This window comes from Loxodonta africana, chromosome 3 (genome assembly GCF_030014295.1).
Source record: "Loxodonta africana isolate mLoxAfr1 chromosome 3, mLoxAfr1.hap2, whole genome shotgun sequence".
Classification (NCBI taxonomy): Eukaryota; Metazoa; Chordata; class Mammalia; order Proboscidea; family Elephantidae; genus Loxodonta; species Loxodonta africana.
Window position 1 is genome coordinate 66,788,904 of NC_087344.1, and position 22,384 is coordinate 66,811,287.

Here is a 22,384-nt window from a genome sequence, read left to right on the forward strand (position 1 = left end):
AGAATATGCTGGCAACAGGATCACTTTATATTGAGTCATTCTGTCTCTACGGTGATAAGTTGCCCACAATTACTACTTAGAACATACATGTAATAAAAGTAAAACTCGAAGAAAAAAATGGACTTTAGCATTACTGCTCTTATGAAAAAAGACTTCTGCAATTATAAAAGTCAACATTTTTTGTATTCATCTCTTTATTATCAAGTTCATAATCTCTAAATTTCAAGCCAAATTCTGGCAAAACAAATCTTCAACCTTGGAAGGTACTTTGTTGTAATAGTTTTGTTTTTAAGGCTAAGGAGGCAGAATTACATACACAGCATGGGCTCTGGGATCAAAAAGACCTGATTATGAAAACAGGTTCTACCTGGTAACTAAGCTTCACTTCCCTCATCTCTCAAAAAAGGATACTATCTCCCTCACAGGATTGTTGTGAGGATTAAATACAGGTAAGACACAGTCCTATTACATGGTCAAAACCAAACCTGTTGCCATCAAGTCATTTCTAACTCATAGCAACCCTACAGGACACAGTAGAACTGCCCCATAGAGTTTCCACGCAACAGTTGGTAGATTTAAACTGCCCTGCTTACTGTGACAATAAACACTTATTAATAAGCACTTAGTACGTACTGGAGCCATGGAGGCGCAGTGGTTAAGAGCTCAGGCTGCTAACCAAAAGGTCGGCCATTCAAATCCACCAGCTGCTCTGGAAACCCTATGGGGCAGTTCTACTCTGTCCTATAGATAGGGTGCCTATGAGTCAGAATCAACTTGATGGCAGTAAGTTTTTGGTTCTATTATCATCATCAGTGGTTCTCAACCTCTTTTCCTAGACCTATCTGACAGATCTGACATACTCCTATCAATAACAGAAGCTGATGAGAGCAATGATTCTCCATCTAGAGATATGCCCCTTCCTCTTCACTTGAACCACTCACTGTTCACTGTTGCTAGTCCTCTACCTGTTGTGGCCATCTGTCCCCCAGCAAGGCAGTTGAACTATAAGACCCACTGCTTTACCTTAGTGTGAATCTGAAGCACTTCTGCTCTTCCCTCATTCAATCAACATAAAGATTTCAGAACACCTCCCGGGAAAGGTGCATGGAAAACACAATACTTCCTGCCCTAGAACAGTTCAGCCCAGGAAGTGATATAAACACCTAAACTAGTAAATTATAATACATTATAATGACTACAGATGTAGCCCACATAATGCCTACATACGTGGCCCACACCTGCCACACAGCCAACCACCCCCCGAGTTCCCCAGTACTGCTCATTATCTCATGTGTCCCGCCCAGCAGAACTGTGCTGCAGTGCATGTCAATTCTAAGCTGGCTCACTTGTTTTGGCTCTTTAGATGGCCAGTCGACTCAACGGCAAGGGGTTTGTTTTTTTGTTTGTTTGTTTAAATGGAAACTAGGTTTGCCATTTAACGTTAACTCTCATTTGCTAACTGACCTGTGTAAAACTGTCCGGTAAGTCAAATGTGATTCCCTATGATAGGGCTCAGAGTAAGACAGGGCCCAGAGTCAGCCTTCAATAAACATTTGTTCGCCTCCACATCACAAGCAGTTCCTAGATTTTAGAGCTCTGACAAAGACTGACCTAGAGTTTGATTTGCCCATTCATTTTCCCTGGGACCTAAAATTTCGAATTCAGTCACCAAATTCTCTGCATACCTCAGTCCCATACTTTCTTTTCCATTGCTCACACGAGGGCTGTTGAAGAAGTTATTCAATCAGTTTCAGCCCTTATTCATTCCAATCTTATTGTGAATCCAGTCTCCCGAGAGCACCACTAAATAAAAACCACTCCACACATAAAACATACTCAAAAACACTGCTGCCTGCTGAATTAAATCTTAGCCTGGCATTCAAGGTCCTTACTTTTGTGACCATGTCCTTTTTTCCCAATTGTATTTAAAGGCCAAAGGGTGAGGGACTTATGTATTCCACAAATTTCTACTGAAGCTCTATTATTATATGCCAAACTGTAGGGACTGGGTTATCAAAATAAATAATATTTGATCCCTGCCTTCAAGACTCCAAGTAAGTAGTAAACAACTAAATACAGTGCCAAAGTAACAGATACATGACAAAGAAATAAAAAAAGGCCATTGGTGCCCAGAAATAAGCTCCCTATGCTTTACACTGCTTAGTATTCTTCATCTCTACACAGTAACTGTTTATAAAACAGCACTGATACTGGTAATTGTGCCAGTAACCCAAAGACCTGTGATTAGTGTGCTCAATAAATATCTGTTGAAAAAGAGGACGAATTCTGCCTCTTCATTTCTACTATGGCAAAGAACTACGGTACACAGGCTGCCTTTTTTGGAGGGGTTGGGGAATAGCACAACTGACAATTCAGATTTGCAAATGTGCTTGTGCCTGACTGTTTAAGTAGAACAGAAACACTTGAGAGCTAGTGAAATATATCAGTTCTTTTTGCTAGTCATTCTCCAAGATTGGCAATGTAAATCAATCAGAAAAATTCAATCTATACTTCAGATAGTCTGATTAAAACATTCTAATCCTTTTGTCACTATCAGGAAGTTAAAAAAAAGAGCAGGCTAAATGCTAAGTAAATACTACGATGGGATTCCAGCTATGGTTTTGAATTAATAAGATTAAACATGTTTAAATTAACCGTAACCAAACATGAGCTTAGAACAAGAGGACAAAGCTGAGTAAAACCTAAAAGCCACAACCACTCTTCTCTGACACAAAACTAGAACTGTCAGTTCTATTTCAAATAAATTTCACTTGAGCAGCTCCTTTATCAACCTCATATTTTCAACTATAATATCTTAAAAGCAAAAGTTACCAACACCCAACAGAAAAGACTCTGAAATATATGTATTTGGCCTATAAACAGCCCAAGCAGTCCTTAAATGCATATATTTCAAGGGGAAAAAGAGTATTCTTTGTTAAACAGTATTCCCAGAAATACATTGCGCACATAAAAACAATCTTAAGTCTTTTTTAAAAATGAATTGGTCATTTACGGTTTAGCACTAGAACAATAAATGACCCAGTGACAACATTACGAAAATCATTCTTCAAAACAAGTGACTGTTTAGACCAAGCTAAATGAGCAGTTTAAGCTTTAAAGGCATTCAGTGAAAGCAAAAACCCTAAGCGGTCAGGGATTTCATGAAAGAGTTTCAAAGCTGAAATAGTGAACTTATTTTTACCTGATGCTCTGCATGAATGTTATCCCCAGTAGGCCATCGATGTTTGCTATTATTATAGCCGCCTCCACCACTTCCTCCTCCCCCAAGCTGCTCACCATGCTGCCTCTGAAAGAAGTAGTCCACCATAGCGTCGTCCTGGGAACGGCCTGCAACTCCTATGGATCCTGGGACAGGGCTGGAGTGTGTCCCAGCTGCAAGAGCCTGATTTGCAGCTGGTTGTGGCTGCGCTTGCGACCCTGTTCCAGATGTCAAAACAACAGGCATGTTGGGATTAGCTGGTTCTTGAGGGTGATGTTTCAGGTGGGGGCTGAAAGAGTCCTGCCAAAGCACTGCTTTTCTCTTCAAGACACATGCAACGCTCATTCCACCAACACCTGAGAAAAAACAAGTTACAAATATTTAATATTTGTATTTTTTAAACGTTAAGTAATGTAACATACATCAAGATAAAAGTATGAGCCCCATGCCTTTTACAGTACAATCATCTACAGTTTCTACCAAGTACCTAATTGTTTTATAGTATACACACAATTTCCTAAACTAAAACCACCATTGTTAAGTTCTGAGTATATATTTATGGAAGTAAGTAGTTAGTGGCAGCACTCTGCCAAGGTACTCAGATCAGGACTCAACAATGCAACTTCAGGGAAACTTATGTGTATACCTCCAAAAGGTAATGATACAGAACTAGATGTCAATCACCGGCTTCTTTACCCAACTTATTTGCACCTTAAGCCAACTGAGGTAGATACTTTTTAATGAACAGGAGCTTCTTAAAATGTCACAACTTTACCGCTGGAGCAGATATATGCCAACAAGCCAAACAAAAATCTAAAACCCATATATAATGAGCAATGACTCCGGCTGTCTAAATTTGAAAGGACCCTTTAAAAAATGTCCAACATATTCACAGGACATTCCTTGAAGAAACAACACGATCTTCTGACCAAGAACAGCAATAGAATGTTCTTGGCCTGAACTCTCTCCTCAACTGTAATTTTAATTACATCATTACTCCATTAGCACTCCAAATCCTATAAATAGGATGAGACCAAACCAAACACCTTAGTACTACACAAAGTCTCACTGCAAAAACCAAAGGCCTCAAAACATAAAAATGTGGCAAGTATATCGCAGACATTACTTAATCATCACGAAAACAATGAAAGGTAAGGATTATGGTCCATATTTTACAGATGAAAACATTTTGTTTGATTTTTAAGTTGTTGAGTATTTTTCTGTACCTTTAAGGTAAAGAATGGGTGGGGAAGGTAAAGAAAGGTTATGTGATGTGCCTAAGGCCATTCAGAGAGTGAGCGCAGAGCAGCAATTCAAACTTAAATCTGTTTTGCACCTAAACCTAGTTCTTTCTTTCAAACCCCTTGCCATTCCCCAGTAATTCAATAGAGTACTATTTCTCTCACATGCATCTGCTACTCCACTCTAAGGATCAACAAAGAATCCTAAAATGTTACTATGAAACATTACTATGTTTCTTAAAACCAAAAACTACATTTGTGTGTAAGACAGAACAGTTGTGGGTGGGGAGGCCGTACTTAAAAAATGCTACAAAGTAATAAATCAGTTACCAATTAAAACATGCCTGTTCTACAGCCACTACAGTCTAATTTCGATGACTATCAAACAGCAGTGGGCTGCTACAAGTGTCATTTTTCTCTCTAGCCCTACTGTGACATTTCAAAAACAACCTAACAGATTTATAAGAAATTAATTAAGTTACTTCTTTTCATGAAGACACAATGGAATTTGTAATTTGTGCAAAACCTAATTTGGAAATGTCTAGTCTCAGCTAATTTCAACCCATTAAAACCTTACTAGAGTACTGGGGTAGTCTAGCCATGTATACTTCTGCTTCTGCTTCCGTGAATGATAAAATGTTGCCCATGTTCAAGCACCAAGCCACCAAGTCCATCAGTCTTTGCAAACTGCAAATCAGCCGAATGCCTTCTCATTTGATTTGCAAAAGAACTCATAACTCTCTTATTACCACCACTAGCCAGTCCCATTTTATTCAACAAGGGAACCTCAATCTAACAGTATTTGTTCTAGAGCAGGCCAGAAGTCCCAAAATCCAAGTTTTGCCACTTAAACGAGCAACCTCTCCGACCGAGCCTGTCTCCTCATCTAGAAAGAGTAAGTAGTCTTTCCTCTAGTCTTTATAAGTCAGTTGTTTGTTTGTTTGTTTAACCAAAATAAGGTAACAGACATAAAATGTGATAAATTTAAAGTCACCATGACGAGGACCCCAGTTAAGGCAATGGAGCTCCAGTCCCGAAATAAATTCCTAAACTAGCAAAATGCAATCTTTTCTAAGATTTGCCATAATAGCTATTTAACTAGAAATTGTCCTATGAAAAAGATGTTTACCACTGAAATACACTGAAGGCAACTTCATTCCAGCAAGGGATGGGGGTGGGGGGGGGGGACTCCTATAAAAATGTTCAAAGGAAACAATTGGCTTTTGTAAAGGGATCGTACGCCCTGAAACTTCCTGCTTTACCTAATGAGGCAAGGCAGTTTCTCAAACAAGAAAAAACCTGGCAGACGGAGTTTGAAAGTGAGCAAATACCTAACCAATTAATACGGGTCTTTGGGTGGTTTTGTAATATCTTGGCAACTACAACACAAAAATTAAGAAATCGGTAACCTAAATATTAGAAAACATTTAAATTGCTACAGCCGTTGAGGGAACTCTCAGAGCCCACAAAAAAGTTATGTGTATCGTTTGAATGTGATTTTTACAATGGATACATTATACAAATGAGCATTTTAAGTAACTAGAGTTAAGTGTTGATTTTATCTACTCTTCCAGTTTTCAAACTGTTTGTGCCAAGTTGGTTTTTTTTTTTTTTTTTTTTTTGAATATCACATAGATTTACCTTAAAAGAACACGGTTCCATCTATCTACATGGCTCACCTTTTACTAAAATGCTTAGCGGTTTAAAAGGTGTTTATTTTTACCACGGTGAACAAACATTCTGTGGTCATAAATTTATTTTAAAGCAGTTCAACCCAAACTAAACAAATTCCAACTTCAAAAAGTTGTGGCCTTGGACAAAATGAATTCAATTGCGGCTAAGGCAAAACACTAACTCAAAGTTCAGAATCCAGTATTTCCCAAAGATCCAGATAAACAATCGACAGCTCCCAAGAGTGTAAAGTTAAAATTAGCAATAGGTCAAAATGTTTGTTTCACTTAAAGCTGCATCGGGAGCCTCATATCCTTGTCTTGGTGATTTTTTTTTTAATATTTTTATTAAAAAAAAAAAAAAAACTAAAGCTACAAGCCTATTGTTTCAGGAGTTAATGACTTTAAAACAGAACAACACCCCCCCCCAAAAAAAGCCAGCCTCATGAACTCTCATTCTTAATAATCTCAGTATGAGTAGGAAGTGAGTGAAGTGACTTGATAACGAGAGCTTAAGAACAGTTTTCTTAAACAATGGAGGATAACAACTTATGGGGAGAATAAAGCCTCCCGTAATGTTGTGGGTGGGGGGAAACTATAAGGAAGAAAAAAGTTACGGGAGCGTATTCCTCACTTGACGTGGGAGTGGTACTGAGAAATGTAACAAATGACCTACGTCTACCAAGTACGTTTGTGAGAGCTGAAACTATCTAGTTATTATGTATCTCTTTTTGCTACTACTGAGAGATGAACCCCTCTTTTGAGTTAGAGAGCAACATACAACAACAGAGGGAGGCTAAAAGAGGAAGAAACCACCAAAAACACCAGCTCTCACGGAAACAAAAGGCCACAAGCACCCAGGAGCCTAAAAAGCGATCTGAAACTTCTGATCGCCACTTCTCCACGTTTCAAGCTCGCAAAGTTCCCCCACGGTGGGTCTCCCCTGTGGACAAGGGCCATGGCTGCTTCCGAAGCGATTTATTGTTCCTCCTCCTCCTCCGGCGCTGCCACGGAAGCTCAAGAAGTCGAAGAAATCCAGGGTGGCACAGAATAACACTTCATGGCCACAGAGAAGACTCCAGGCTTCGCAAACCCATCAAAAAAGAAACCCGAAATAGCTACCTCAATCTTCGGTGGGCTCCCAACAGGGCTGGACAGAAATGTAGAGGCACGTCCATGCCCTGGGCCTGGGCCTAAACCTCCGGCATTTTCCTCGCTTCCACCCTGCTCCCCACCCCCTCCCTCCTTTGATAACAATAGGGGCCTTGCTGCTGACTCCAAAACATGTACGAGAAACAGCAAGTGAGAAGCCTCAGCCAGGGCCTCGGCGGCTTTTCTAAAGCCCTTCTCGCCCCCCCAACCGCTCTCAAACCCCAATACGATGGGACAATCAGCTCGCTAGGGGTCCGGAGCAGCGTTTGGGACCGGCGGGGTGCGGATACTCACGGGCGGAGCGGTAGGATGAAGATGGATTTCAGCCCCCCGATCTTCTGTCTCCGGCGCTCTCGCTCCCCCTTACCTTTCACTCCGACAACATGGCGGCCCACTGGGGACTGGGCTGGCGCGGTGCATCATGGGATAGACTCAGGCCCCGGCTCCGCGGCGGTGGCAGCGGCATGTGCGGAGAAGGCGGGCGGCTCTGGAACAGGTTGCCTGGTTGCCATGCCAACCTGGGGCCTGTGTGAACTTGAGAAACTCGCAGGCTGCACAACCGCTGCGCGCGTGAGTGCCCGCCCGCTAGGCAAGTGCGCGCCGCCGAGGGCAGCAGGGGGGTTCCCGCCCGCCCTCCCGCACCTGAGCGCCCATGGTGCACACTGCGCCAGGCCTCCTGCTCCCGCACTGCACAGAGCTGGGCACCCTGGTCCGGCCAGTGACGCTCAACAGAGTTAACAAGGGGTCTTAGACGCGGCACCTCCTCACCTTCCGCGCCCTCGCAAGCTCACCCCAAAATTTCAACACTCCTGACAATCTGGAGTTAAAGGTGCTGGGTTCAAACCCTTTTGCTGCAGCTTTCTAACTCAGTGTCCTTATTTAATCCTCCTGCTTCCATTTCCCCGTTTGTAAAATGGTTTTATACATATTTTTATGTTTGTTTATTTAACAGTTGCCAAGGAGCGCTGGCGGTACAGTGGTTAAGCCCTGGGTTGTTAACCTAAAGGTTGGTAGCTCAAACTCAGCAGCCTCTCTGTGGTACAAAGATGTGACAGTTTGCTTCCCTAAAAAATTATAGCCTTGGAAACCTTATGGGGCAGTTCTACTCTGTCCTATAGGGTTGCTATAAGTCAGAATTTACTTGTGGGCAAATGGTCGTGATGATTAAGTACAATAATATATGTCAATTGCTTAGTACAGTGCCTGGGACTTGTAAGCAGGCCAGCTGCTAATTTGTGGGGCCCAGTGCAAAAATTAATATGGGACCCCTTGTTCAAAAATTTAAAATTTCAAGACAGCCACAGCAGAGCATTAAACCAAGCAAGGCCCTGTACAACTGCACAAGTCCAATGCCCATGAATCAGCATAGTTATTCTATCTCAAACTAACCTCTTGATGGATTGAAACTTACGCAAACAACAAAACTCTAAAAGGCCAGAAGAAAATATAGGAAAAAAGACATTTGTAATTGAAGGAGGAAAGCCGTTTATAATCATGAATCGAAATCCATAAATCATAAGGGAAAAAACTGACCAACTGAAAGAAATTTCAACATCTGTACAGTAAGAGATGGCAGGAACAAGTAGAACAGATGAGAAAATAGCCAAAAATATTTGCAATGTATGTGGTAGACAAATGGTTACTACTTATCATAAATGAGGAACTTCTCTAATCAATTAAAAAAAATAAAGCAAACCAAAATAGACAATTACATGAACAGAAAATCACAGCCAATAAACACGTAAAAAATGATAATTAGCCTGGGGCTAGGGAGTGGGGGAGCAGGAATGGGCATGAGATTTCTTTTTGGGGTGTTGAAAAAGTTCTAAAATTAGATCGTAGTGACGGTTGCACAACTCTGGATAGCCTAAAAACCACAGAACTATGTATTTTAAAAGGGTGAATGTTATGGTATGTGAAACTATCTCAATAAAGCTGTAAAAAAAAAATTTTTAAGAGAAAAAGATGACTAATAAAAGAAACGCAACTTTAAAATATAATAAATACACTGTCAAAAAACAATTAACATCCTATTTTGATGAGTGTGTGAGATAATCATGTATTATTTTCATCTAAAAAAGTTAATGAGATTTTCATATCTGAAAAAGAAGACAAAATTTGGAAGTTAGACATTCTCAGTCTAACTACGTGACCTTGGGTCTCAGTTCTCTGAGTAGCTCCCTGATCTGTAAAAGAAGGTTGTCACTGCTCTTCTTACAGGGTAGTTATTAGGGTTAAATGAACTTCCTAACACAGAATTAACCAAGCCCATTGCTGTCGCTGTCCAGTGGATTCTGACTCATAGAGACCCTATAGGACAGAGTAGAAGTGCCCCATAGGGTTTCCAAGGAGCAGCTGGTGGATTCGAACTGCCAACCTTTTGGTTAGCGGCCAAGCTCTTAACCACTGTGCCACCAGGGCTCCTGACATAGAATTAGCATTCGATAAGTGAAGCTGTTTAATTGTTATGATCTTATATTCAGTTCTGAATCTCCAGAGACCAACATAGAGTAAGTGCTCATTAACTGTTAAATGAATTAATTGAACAGCCAACTCTCAGATTCAGTAATTCTAAAAATAATATGTTGTTAAATGAACTCAGGATCCAGCTCTGGAGCCGGAATGATCTCTGTTGGGAAATGACCCCTTTGCATACTTAAGCTCTCTGAGCCTCTGTTTTCTTGTCTGAAACATAGAGTAAATAACAGCATTAAATTAAATAAAGCAGGTAAAGCATTTAGCACCGTGGGGCCAGTACACTTCAAAGTGCCAGGTAGGCATAACAGGAGAACTGACAGAAGTAGGAAACAGCAGACATAAGAAAGTTACGTTTCCACAACCTTATCAGGCCTTATGTTCCATAATTTTCCTTCTGAGATCCATGACTAAACTCCTTAGTTTTAATCTTTAGTTTTTATTACACAGGCATAGAGATTCTAATGTCAGTTTAGTCACCACCATGTGTCACTTCACCCCAGTCAGGCCTCCTCAGTCAAATGATGCATTTTTAGAATATTTATCACCCATCTCTGGCCTCCTTTAAGGGATTGCTCTCAAAGTACCTGAGGCCCCTGTCTAGGCCAAAAATAACTCAATCTGAACACTACCTCCAACAGTCATGAGGCTCTCTTGTTATCAAATCTTACTGTGTGCTAGGCACTGTGCTAAGACTTTTTGTTCATTATTTCATTAAAACTTCTCAAATACTTTTGATATGGACTCATATTATCCCTATTTAAGCCTAAGAAAACTGAGGCTTAAAGGCACTAATGAACCAGATTAGCATATATCCAGACATATTGTCTAAGGCTATTTGCCAGGAGTTGTCTGGGCAGGAAGATGTCAAAGTTATCCCTAAAACTTGCTTGTAGTTGTTGTTAGGTGCCATCCAGTTGATCCTGACTCCTAACAACTCATGCGCCATCCTCGTGACAGTAGATATGTTTGAGCCCATTGTTGCAGCCACTGTGTCAGTCCACCTTGTTGAGGGTCTTCCTTTTTTTGCCACTGAGCCTCTACTTTATCAAGCATGCTGTTCTTCTACAGAGATTGGGACCTCCTGATAAAGTCCAAAGTAAGCGAGACAAAGCCATTCAATCCACAGACTTTCATTCTCTCTTACATAAAACTGATATTGGCTAGTAAAGGTTACTATAATGTGACATTCATAAGCTGAATGTAAGGCATTCTCAAGCAGAGAATTGGGGTTCCCTCAATTTTCTGGAAGGTCATTTTGTCATCAATGTTGTGTTGAGTTGATTTTTGTGTTTTTATGTTTGTAGATTCTCCCTTCCACTAGTCTGTCAGTTTGTTATGCTGTGGTAGCTTGAGTGTTGCTATGAGCTGGAAACTATGCATCCAGTAGGGTCACCCAGCAGGGTCACCCATGGTGGGGCAGGTTTCAGCAGAGCATAGACAGACCAGGAAAAAAGGCCAGGTGATCTACTTCCAAAAATTAGCCAATGAAAACCCTGTGGAGCACGATATTGTCTAATATAGTGCTGCAAGATGAGGGCCCCTAGGTTAGGAAAAAAAAAAAAAAAAACTTTTTTTTTTTTTTTTTTAAGAAAAAAAGGTTAGAAGGCACTTAAAAATACCCAGTGGCCACGATAATGGACTGGAACATGCCAGCAATGACGAGGATGGTGCAGGACTGGGCCAAGTTTAGTTCTGTTGTGCATGGGGTGACCACGAATAGGAGCTAACTAGACAGCAACTAACAACAGTAACAACATAATCTCCCTTGGGTGGCACTTCTGTTCATTGTTTTGGTGCTTGGGTAACCGTCACACTGTTAATATTTCCATTGTCATTTTGTTTCCTAACAAATCTTGGTTATCAGAGTGCTTTTCCCATTGGAAGCAGAAGCGAGGGGTGGTTTGGGCTTCTAGTAATGGCAGACTGTTTAATTCTGACCTGCCTCCCACTGAGGAAAACCGGAAAAACCAGGGGGGAAAAATTAAAACCTTTGCTTGAAATTATTGGAAAGCTGACAAGTTAATGAAGAATTACTGAGCCAGGACCTGAACCAGGAGAGAGACTAAAGGGCATGAACCCCACATTTAGGACTACTTTTCCAGGTGGGGGAACCCTGGTGGCATAGTGGTTAAGAGCCACAGCTGCTAACCAAAAGGTCAGTAGTTCAAATCCACCAGGCGCTTCTCGGAAACTGCATGGGGCAGTTCTACTCTGTCCTATAGGGTTGCTATGAGTCGGAATCGACTCAACAGCAACAGGTAACAGGTTTTTCCAGGTGGAGCATTTTCTGAGAGGTAGCTAAGAAGCTGAGTAGTACTTTAAATAGCCTTAAGTAGTTAGGGGTACAGAGACCGAAGTCCAGAGCCTACCAAGGGTGAGGAGGCGCCTAGTGAACAACACTCACTTTGGGTTGGAATCCCAAAGGACTGCATCCTCAGAATAAAGATGAATAGAGTAGACAAGGCTTTACAGGGATTGCAATTCAGCTTAAAATTATCTCAAATCTGAAATTATATTAAGGTGGTCCCAGAGCCAGTGTCTCCAGGTGCCTAGCAGAAAACAAAGTGAATCCTCTCTGGAGAAAGATAACGTTATCCTAGGTCTCAAATTATTTCTATAGACAATTGTGCAAATACAATATCCAACCCACAAGGAAAAATAATCACGCATACTAGAAGACAAGATAACACGAACACAACCAAGCAGAAACAACTGACAATTAAAAAGAACCCACAAGAACCCCAGATACTGGAGCCATCAGATTGTTTATTACATTCAAGAAGATAAAGTAGAAGACTGAGAATTTTGACAGAAACTGTGAAGTATATAAAACAACCAAATGGAATTTCTATAACTGAAAAATGCAATAACAGAAATCAGTAATTCAACGGATTGGTACTAACAACAAATTATACACAGCTGAAGAGAGAAATAGTAAACTTGGAGATTGGTCAGAAGAAAATATCCTGAACGAAAAGTAAAGAGAAAAAAAGATAGTAAAAAGAAAAAGAAGAGTCATAGAGCAGGGTCATGGAGAGAATGACACCAATTAACATATACATAACTGGAAACCCAGACAGGAAGAAAGAATGGGGGAGAAGAAATATTTGACATGAAAGCATTTACTTTCCAAAACTAATGAAAAACATAAAGCCACAGATTCAAGAAGCTTTATGAATTCCTAATAAGACACCTGAGGAAAATTAAGGCTAGTATGCTGGTGAGGGTTGAGGGGGAGAGTCATGAATCAAATCAGAGCAGTGCAAAAATCCTGTTGAAAACAAAATTGAAGCAAATCCAACTAATGCAAGAGATAGAGGTAGCAAAATGCATTGCTGGCAAAAGAAAGGTGGCAAGAAAGAAAGAAAAACTGATATCAAAAGAAAGAGAAAATGGAAAGTTTATTAATAAAATCCAAGGACTAAAATTGTAGAGAATATTACCATAATGGGGTATGGAATTCAATAGCTCATGAGAAGATGCAAAAGTACTTCCTTATTACTGGAAAGTAAAGATACGGATAAATTTCAGAAATTGATAGGAGTTAAATAAACATACATGCGGGTTTTAAAGTAAGAGCAATCACCGCACAAATATAAATAGTATTTATAACCTTTAACTGCTAGAAGAAAATTTGATCAGGAAATGTAAAAAGAAAAACAAAAAGAAAGTATATAAATGGGAAATATAAAATAAGAGGAAAAAAGTCTTAAGGGTAATTCCTGTAGATACAAAAGTGTTAAAATTACCAATAAAAGACAACGACCCTATGATTGGATGAAATTATAAAAACCAGTTGCCATCCAGTTGATTCCAACTCATACAGACCCCATCTGTTTCAGAGTAGAACTGTGCTCCATCGGGTTTTCAATGGCTGATTTTTCGGAAGTAGTTCATGGGGCTTTTCTTTCAAAGGTGCCTCTGAGTGAACTCTAACCTCCAACCTTTTGGTTAGGAGCAAAGGGCATTAACTATTTGCACCACTCAATGACTCCAAAATTACAAAAGACACACTTAAAACAAAAATAAATACCATCTAAATATGAAACTAAAGAAAGCTAGTGTAGAAATCCTAATATTTGATTATATTTGTTAATATTTTAATAATGTTTTTATTTGACATAAAAATATTAAGAGTAAAAATATAATAAGGATAACCAAGTATTTTACATATTGGTAAAAGGTTCAATAAATATGACTATATAGCCATCATCGATCTATGCACCAAAAACAGAATCTCCAAATACAGTAGTGTAACTGACAGAACTACAGGCAAAAAATAGACAAATTAACCATTAGAGCAGATACTTTAACATACTTCTTTTAAAACAGATCAAGTAATGATAAAGTAAGAAACATAAAAAAAAATCTGAGCAACACAATTGATAAACTCAGCCTATTGGTTATGTATAGAACATTATTTCTAACCAACAGGTAATCATTGCCTTTTTAAACATACGTAGAACATGTTCAAAAATAAAACATACATTATACTAATAAGGAAGCCTCAAAACATTCCAAAAATCAATAGCATACATACCATGTTCTCTAACCACAAAGTGAAAAATTAAAAACAGATGACAACTAAAAATCCTGTATACATGGAAGCTAAATAACATATTGTGAGGTACAGAAGGTAATTTTACCTTTGTTCTGGATTTCTGAGAGCCTGACTACACCTGAGGCTAATGAGTGACGGCTGACCAAACCAAGAGTGACCAACTGGCAGTCTGAGGTTGAATAGCTTCAAGAGGCATGAGGTAACCTATCATGGCCAGGTGGGGAGGCTAATAACAGCCTGGGTTTCCTGGTTGGTGAAAACATCTGCTCTGGAGAAGGTATGTGTGTCCCTTGGAACATGGAAATTCCACATTGGGGACACTCGTAAACCCTCACCCTATGCATCTCTTCATTCCTTTTTGGTTGTGATAAATCTGTAGTCCTATGTATGGTATATTCTCTGTGAGATTCTGTGAGTCATTCCAGCAAATTATTAAACCTAAAAGAGCAATAGAAGCCAGCACGTCAGAAAGTAACGGTGTTATATGGACTCCTGAGCTTGGCGTTGGTGTCTGCTTATTTGGCAGTCTGAAGGATGGTGTCCTTTTAACTGTGAGCTCTGACCCAGCTCCAGGCAGTTAGAGTCAGAGAAGCGCTGTGTGGGCGGTTGGTTGGAAGGTCAGTGTCCTTCTAACCTGTGAGCTCTGATCTACCTCTGGATGGCTAGAGTTGGAGAGACTGTGTTGCATGGGTGATGGTGACAAAGATGGAGAAGTGGGAAAGTGAGGACTGGATCAAAATCTGCCTTTTGGGGAATGAGTTCATGCTGATCCTTAGCATAGAGTTAGCAAAAAAGGTGGGATTTTCCCCTTACTTAGTGCAGTTGGCAATGAGGATAGGACTTCCCACTTTGCCGCTTACCCCTTAGTGCACATATTGTTAAATAACTATTGAGGTTAAAAAAAAAAAAACTTGTAAAGGAAATTACTAAGAAGTAAATAATAATGAAGACACTACATATCAAAATTTGTGGGGCAAAGCAAAAGCAGTACTTGTTGGGAAGTATGTAACTTTAAATGTATTTTTTTAGAATAAGAATTTTTCAAAATGATCATTGTTAAAAGTCATATGATGACTACATGGGAATCATTATGCTACACTAAGAGTAAAAGGCCAAGAAGTTAGAAATAGTTATAGAACAAGCCCCAAGTAAAAAGAAAGGAGAACCGTGTGGAAATAATAACACAGGAATAAAAACAGCAAAAGATTTCTTGGCCATTACCGTTTGTGGAGATGCCCATGGTCAATTCTATAGTTTTACAGAACTTTTTTAAATTGTAAAAAATCATCAGACACATTCAGAATTAACAGCATTGTTCAGCAGGGACTGTGATTGTGCTTGATGCATTAAAAGTATATTACCCAGAACGCACTGCAATATAGTGAAGCAATAATGAAAACTGAAAAAAATTACTTTCAATTTGACCCGGCATCCAGCATCATTTTACCATGCATATCCCTGACTACTTCGTATAGGTAGCTCCTAAGAAAACCTCACTTTGGATACAAAATTATATCTGGGAGGTATGTGTGTGTGTAGTGTTTTGTTTTGCTTTGTTTTGCTTTACATACAAAGATGTAAAACTTTATTTTTAGAACCGATTTAGGCTTACAGAAAAATTGAAAGTTCCCATAGAGCCCCTCCCCCTGCACAGTTTCTCCTGTTATTAACATCTTATATTCCTGTGGTACGTTTGTTACAATTAATGAACCAAATTCATATATCATGATTAACTAAAATCCATAGTTTACTTTAAGGCTCACTCTTCGCATTGTACAGTCCTATGGGTTTTGACAAATACATAATGTCACATGTCCACCATTACATCATCATACGGAATAGTCACACTGCCCTAAAAATGCTCTGTTCTCCACCTCTTCATCCTTCTCCCTGACCCCTTGGCAACTACTGGTCTTTTCACTGTCTCTATAGTTTTGCCTTTTCCATAAGGTCCAGTAGTTGGACTTGTACAGTATATAGTTTTTCAGACTGGCTTCTTTCACTTAGCAGTATGCATTTAAGTTTCCTCCATGTCTTTTTGTGGTTTTATAATGCTGAATAAAAATCCATTGTATGGATGTACACAGTTTATCCAATCACCTATTGAAAGATACTTTGGTTGTTTCCAATTTTGAGTATTTATGAATAAAACTATTACAAACTTTTGTGTACAGGTTGTGTGTGTGTGTGTGTGCTGTAAGTGAAAGTTTATAAATCAAGTCAGCCTCTCATACAAAAAGTTATATACACCTTGCTGCGTACTCCTAGTTGCTCTCCCACCAATGAGACAGCACACTCCTTCCCTCCACTCTATATTCCTCATTCTCCCAGTCCATTCAGCCAGCTTCTGTTCACCTCTGCCTTCTCATCTTGTCTTCAGACAGGAGCTGCCGAAATAGTTTCATGTAGTTTTTTTTTTTTTTTTTTTTAACATTAACAATCTACATGTAGTTTGAACATGTCTGGGAGTTAAAAATTCATTGTGGAGCAAAGTTTTTCTTAATTTTCATAAGCATTTAGCTTATGAATGATAAATCAATCCCACAGCTCATTTGCCTGATGTATTTGGGTTAACCATTTTCTTCTAGGTTGTTTAAAAAGACTAGCTAACTCTTTCATCTTTTTTCACATTTATTTGTAAATTTTAGTTTTGTTATTTAACTGGCAAGATTAAAAAGAAATTTGAAAATATATTTAAGGAAAACACAATCTCACTTCCACGTCTATTTTATGGGAATGTATGAGTAACAACTGGAAAACAAAAAGACTCTTCTTGCAACTACATTGTCAAAACATTTAAAGTGATTTCCCTATTTACAATGAAATGACGTAATGTCTGGGATCTGCTTCAAAATAATCTGGGCTGGGGGAGTAATAGAGGGTATAAATGCAACAAGGATGGCCCGAAATTGGTCATTGTTAAAGCCGTGTGATGACTACACGGGAATCATTACGCTATGCTAAAAGTAAAAGGCCAAGAACAGCTGAGATTTTTAAAATCTTTTTTTATAGAAAATGTCAAACATACATAATAATAAGTTTAAAAGAAAAAATAAAGTCTTAACTATTCTTGGCCTTCTATTGTTACATATACATTTTAGAAGCAGTTTGTCAATCTAATCTTGTTAGATTTTAATTAGAAATGTATCTATAGATCAATTTGTGGAGAATTGACATTTTTCTGAGATATCTTCCTACTATAAATATAGGGTAGCTCTTTTTAAGGTCTTCTGTAATGTCTTTTAGTAAAGTTTTATCATTTTCTGTGTATAGGTATTACACCTCTTGATCAATTTATTCTTGAGGATGTCATAGTTTTGTTGATATTTTAGTGGTTTCTTTATATAATTACATCACAAAGTTATTACTGGTATATAGAATCACAAATGACTTTTGTATATTATTGACCTTATAACCAGCCATCTTGCTATATTCTTCTATTATTCTAATAACTTATCAGTAGATTCTTTTGCCTTCTTTTATGAAAATAATCATATCATCTGAGTATAAGGACAGTTTTGTTTCTTCCTTTTAATATTTATACCTTGAACGAGCAGACCAATGGAGTAAAATGGAAACCCACATATGTATGAGAACTTAATATGCAAGAAAGACAGCCCACAACCAGTGGGGAAGGGGTGGTTTACGTAGCAGCTGGTGTTGGGAAAAGTAAATCACAATAAACGTGATGACTGCCTAACACTAAGTACATACAAAGGTAGACTCCAAATAGAATAAAGACCTAAATGTGAAAGACCGAAGTCTGTAGTTAATCAAAGAAAACATAGAATATATTTGTAGCCTAGGAGTGGGTATTTCTTAAATAAAATTTAAATCAAAAACATCATTTTGATTATATTAAAATTAAGGATTTCTATTCAGAACATGATACTATGGAGAAAGTTAGGAGACAGAAGACAGAGTGGAAGAAGATATTTGTAGTAATTAAAAGTGACAATGGGCTGAAAAACAAGAAATTCCTGCAAATCATTGGCAAAGGATGTGAACAGGCAATTTACAGAGAAGGAAAAACAAAAGGCTAATAAGCATATGAAGAGATGTTCAGGCTTATTAGTCATCAGAAAAATGCAAATTAGAACCATGATGAGATACTACTTCACACGATGAGACTAGCAAAAAGAAAGCCAGAAAATCTGCTTGTTGGCAGGGAGGGGCACACAGGATCTCTCAGGCCCTGCTGGTGGAAGTGCAGGCCGGTGCAGCTTTTCTGGGGATCCATGTATCTAAACGTGATCACGTTAAAGAAAAGCACATCTATGACCCAGCAAGTGGTCGATGATGGTTCAGTGGTAGAATTCTGGCCTTTCATGCCGGTAACCTGGGTTTGATTCCTGCCAGAGCATCTCCTGTGCAGCTACCACCCACCTGTCCATGAAGGTTTGTGTGTTGCTATGATGCTGAGCAGGTCTCAGCAGAGCTTCAGTTCTATTGTGCAGGGGTCATTAAGAGTCAGGGGCTGACTCAATGGCAGCTAACAACAGCAACATAATCCAACAATTTGCCTCCTGTCATATATCCCAAATAAGTGTTTACAAGAATCCCAACAGTGACTTGCATAAGGATGTTCACCATTGCCTTGTTTGTGCCTACAGAGACCATGAGGTATCAGGTATCTATCACTCAGGGAGTATATGGAAAATATGGGGTGGATGCATACCACGGAGTATCATACATCAGTTAGAAGGAATTGACTAGATACACACATACGATTATGGAAAAAAAAATTTAAGAAACATATTTCCATTCTTATTAAGTTAAACTTGAACACACAAAAACATTACAGTAAAACCTGTGAAAGCCGGGACTTGTATAAGGCAGAAACCTGTCAGAGAAGGAAAAAACTCAAATATTTTCCACTAATAGAGAGCAATTGAAAAGTGTTAAGAATGCTCCTTGTCAAAAACAGAAAACTTGGAAGACCCAGAAAAATAAGGCAGGCCCGTTGAGTTCTGGCTCTCACAGGTTTCACTGTGTTATTAACATATTATTGTAACTTACAGTAATACTTCATTACAATTCCAAGAATGTACACTGAATGGTTGTCTTTGAGGGGAAGGGAGGAGATGGGGGTGGGAATGGCAGGAAGAGAGATGTTATTCTGGCAGCCGTGGGGAGAAAGTATTATTAAAAGAGTCAGAATGAAAACAAAGAGGTCAGACGTGTGATGGAAAAGCTGGATGGGTAGATTTGCTGTTAATTATGTATTTGGATCACATAGGAGTTTTCCAGATAGGCAAATAAAGGATTTGGCACTGTCAGGGATCCCTGGGTGAAACAAACAGTTAAACACTCAGCTACTAACTGAAAGGATGGTGGTTCAAATCCAGTTAGAGGCACCTTGGAAGAAAGTCCTAACAATCTACTTCTGAAAGATCACAGCCATTGAAAAACCCACGGAGCACAGCTCTACTTTCAAACACATGGGGTCACCATGAGTCAGAATTGACTCGACAGAAACTGGCCTTTGGGTAGAATGACCATATGCCCAGTTTGCTGGGGAAAGTCTTGGTTTACATCAGTTATCTCCAAAAATAGCACCTCCATTCACTCCTGGTTGGGTTGATAAATGTTACGGTCACTAGCTTCAGGATACATTGGGGAATAAAGCAAAGATCCTTGCCTTCATTGAGCTTAAATTCTAGGTTGGAGAGAAAGACAGTAAACAATAAACATAATAAATTAGGAAATCGTGTACTATGTTGGAGATGGATAAGTGTTAAGGAAAAAGGAAAAAAATACATGGATTAGGGTAAGAGGACAAAAGGACCCCAGCATGCTGGGATTGGGGAGAGTATCACAGGTTGTAGTATTTAAACAGGGTGGTCAAGGTAGAAGGACTTCACTGAGAAGGTGAGATTTGAACAAAGACTTGAGGGAAGTGGCCAAGGTTTTTTCTGGTGGAAGAGCAGTTCGGGCAATGGGAACAGCTCTTCCAAAGGCCCTGAGTTGGGAACAAAAAGAACAAAGGAAAAGGGTGAGAGGAGGTAAGGTTTAAAGGACTGAGCCTGACCCAATAGGGTATCAGGGGCCACTGTGAAGACTAAGACGAGGAGCCATTACAGGACTGACATGACCTGACTTATGTTTCTAAAAGAATCACTTTGGCTGTTGTGTTGGGAAGAGACTGAGGGGGTAAGCACAGAGGTCCCTTAGGAGGCTATTCATAGTAAACCAGTAAAAGAGATGATAGTGGCTTGGACAAAAGCGGCTCCAGTGGAGGTGAAGAGAAGCTGTTGGATTCTGGATTTTTTTTTTTTTTTTTTTTGGTGAAAGCATACACAGCCAACTTTAAAGTGTTAAAAAGCAAAGATGTCACTTTGATGACTAAGGTGTGCCTGGCCCAAGCCATGGTATTTTCAATTGACTCATATGCATGCAAAAGCTGAACAATGAATGAGGAAGACCAGAGAAGAATTTATGCATTTGAATTATGGCATTGGCTAAGGATATTGAATATACCATGGATTGCCAGAAGAACAAACAAATCTGTCTTGGAAGAAGTTCAACCAGAATGTTCCTTAGAAGGGAAGATGGTGAGACTTCATCTCACTTACTTTAGATGTTATCAGGAGGGTCCAATCCCTGTAGAAGGACATCATGCTTGGTAAAGTAAAGAGTCATTGAAAAAGAGAAAGACCTTCAATGAGGTGGGTTGACATAGCGACTGCAGCAGTGGGCTCAAGCATACCTACTATTGTGAGAATGGTGCAGGACTGGGCAGTGTTTCATTCTGTTATACTTGGGGTTGCTATGAGTTGGAACCAACTGGACGTCACCTAATAACAAATACACAGCCAAACATAAACCATCTCAAGAATTTCTATATGTACAATTCAGAGATGCCAATTACATTCTTCATGTTGTGCTACTATTCTTGCTATCCTTTTCCAAATTATTCCACCACTGTGGTCTTAAACTCACTGCTCTCTGAGCTTCCCATACAACCTTTCAAGTTGCCAACTTGATCTCAAATAGAAAATTCTCTAAAAGAGCACAATGCTCAAAGCAGATGTACTTTACTAATTAAAATAAGCTTTTTTGTTTCTTCATTCGTTTAAAGAAGGCTTCACAGAATAGTTTTGGTTTAAGGTTTAAGCTTAAAGATTATCTCAGAGTAATAGTTTCGGAGGTTGATCCAGCTTCAATGACTCCAGAAAGTCTGGATTCCACTGCAATTCTGAATATTTTTGAATGTAGAGTTAATACAATTCCTAAATGAAGAAATGGTTGGGGAAGGCAGAGAGAAAAGAAAGAAATCAAAGACAGTAGCATACCAAGGTGGGCAGGGTGATGAGCTGGTCCTCCATGGGTACAGGCAATAGGAATAAAGATATGCATTGTCCATAGAGAATTTAAACATGACTAAATGTTGGTCTGCTGCTTATTATCATCTTGTACCGGCAATTCTAAACAACATCCAGAGAATTATAAAATACTTCTCCCCACCACGGCAGGCCTACCACCTGCACCCCTCATATTAGTATGATACTAGGATGACTTGAGGGGTTCTGGGCCCAACTACTGGAAAATTGTCCTTAATTTTGTTGAGGAAGATTATGCGAGGAGCAAATTGTTAGGGAGGGAGAGATTAGGAGTTCAGTTCTGAACATTTAAAATCTGAGATGTGTGTTCAACCTTCAAGCAGTACTGTTGAGTAGACAGATAAGTAAATCTGGAGTTCAGAAAAGAGACCCGGATTTGGGAGTTGCTGGCATGTAAATGGCATTTAAACCATGAGACTGGATAAGATTAGCAAGAGAGGGAATGTGGGTAGAGGAGAGAATGGGACAGAGGTTGAACCCTAGGACACTCCTACTTTTTTTTTTTCCATTTCAAACATTTTTTACATGTACACTAAAGTGACGTTGATTACATTCGCCATGTTGAGCAACCACCACTGATATACATTTTCAAGTGTTTATCATCACCCCAGATAGAAACTCAGCGCCCCTTGAGCAATAGCTTCCATTCCCTCCTCTTACCAGTCCCTGGTAACCATGAATGAGCTTTGGTCTCTGTGTGTGCCTTCTTTCAGTATTTC

General features: G+C 39.3%; 1 protein-coding gene and 1 long non-coding RNA gene across 30 annotated transcripts in view; one reads left to right on the plus strand and one right to left on the minus strand.

Moving 5' to 3' along the window:
- The window catches only part of PUM1 (pumilio RNA binding family member 1), a 157,209-nt gene extending 149,505 nt beyond the window's left edge, over positions 1-7,704 (minus strand). For 24 of the 29 annotated variants that reach the window (XM_064281615.1, XM_064281614.1, XM_064281613.1 and 21 more), the window contains exons 1-2: positions 7,578-7,704; positions 3,203-3,576 (exon numbers count right to left, since the gene is read on the minus strand). In XM_064281615.1, coding sequence (XP_064137685.1) covers positions 3,203-3,565 — 363 coding nt within the window. In that variant the 5' untranslated portion in view covers positions 3,566-3,576; positions 7,578-7,704. Of the gene's footprint in view, positions 1-3,202; positions 3,577-7,577 lie in introns of those variants that run through there. The other 5 variants (XM_023554456.2, XM_023554453.2, XM_023554455.2 and 2 more) reach the window with 3 other exon arrangements.
- Positions 5,070-22,384, plus strand: part of LOC111752058 (uncharacterized) — a 57,235-nt gene continuing 39,920 nt past the window's right edge. The window contains exon 1 of the long non-coding RNA XR_002787052.2: positions 5,070-5,356. This is a non-coding gene — a long non-coding RNA (uncharacterized LOC111752058). The remainder of the gene's footprint in view (positions 5,357-22,384) is intronic.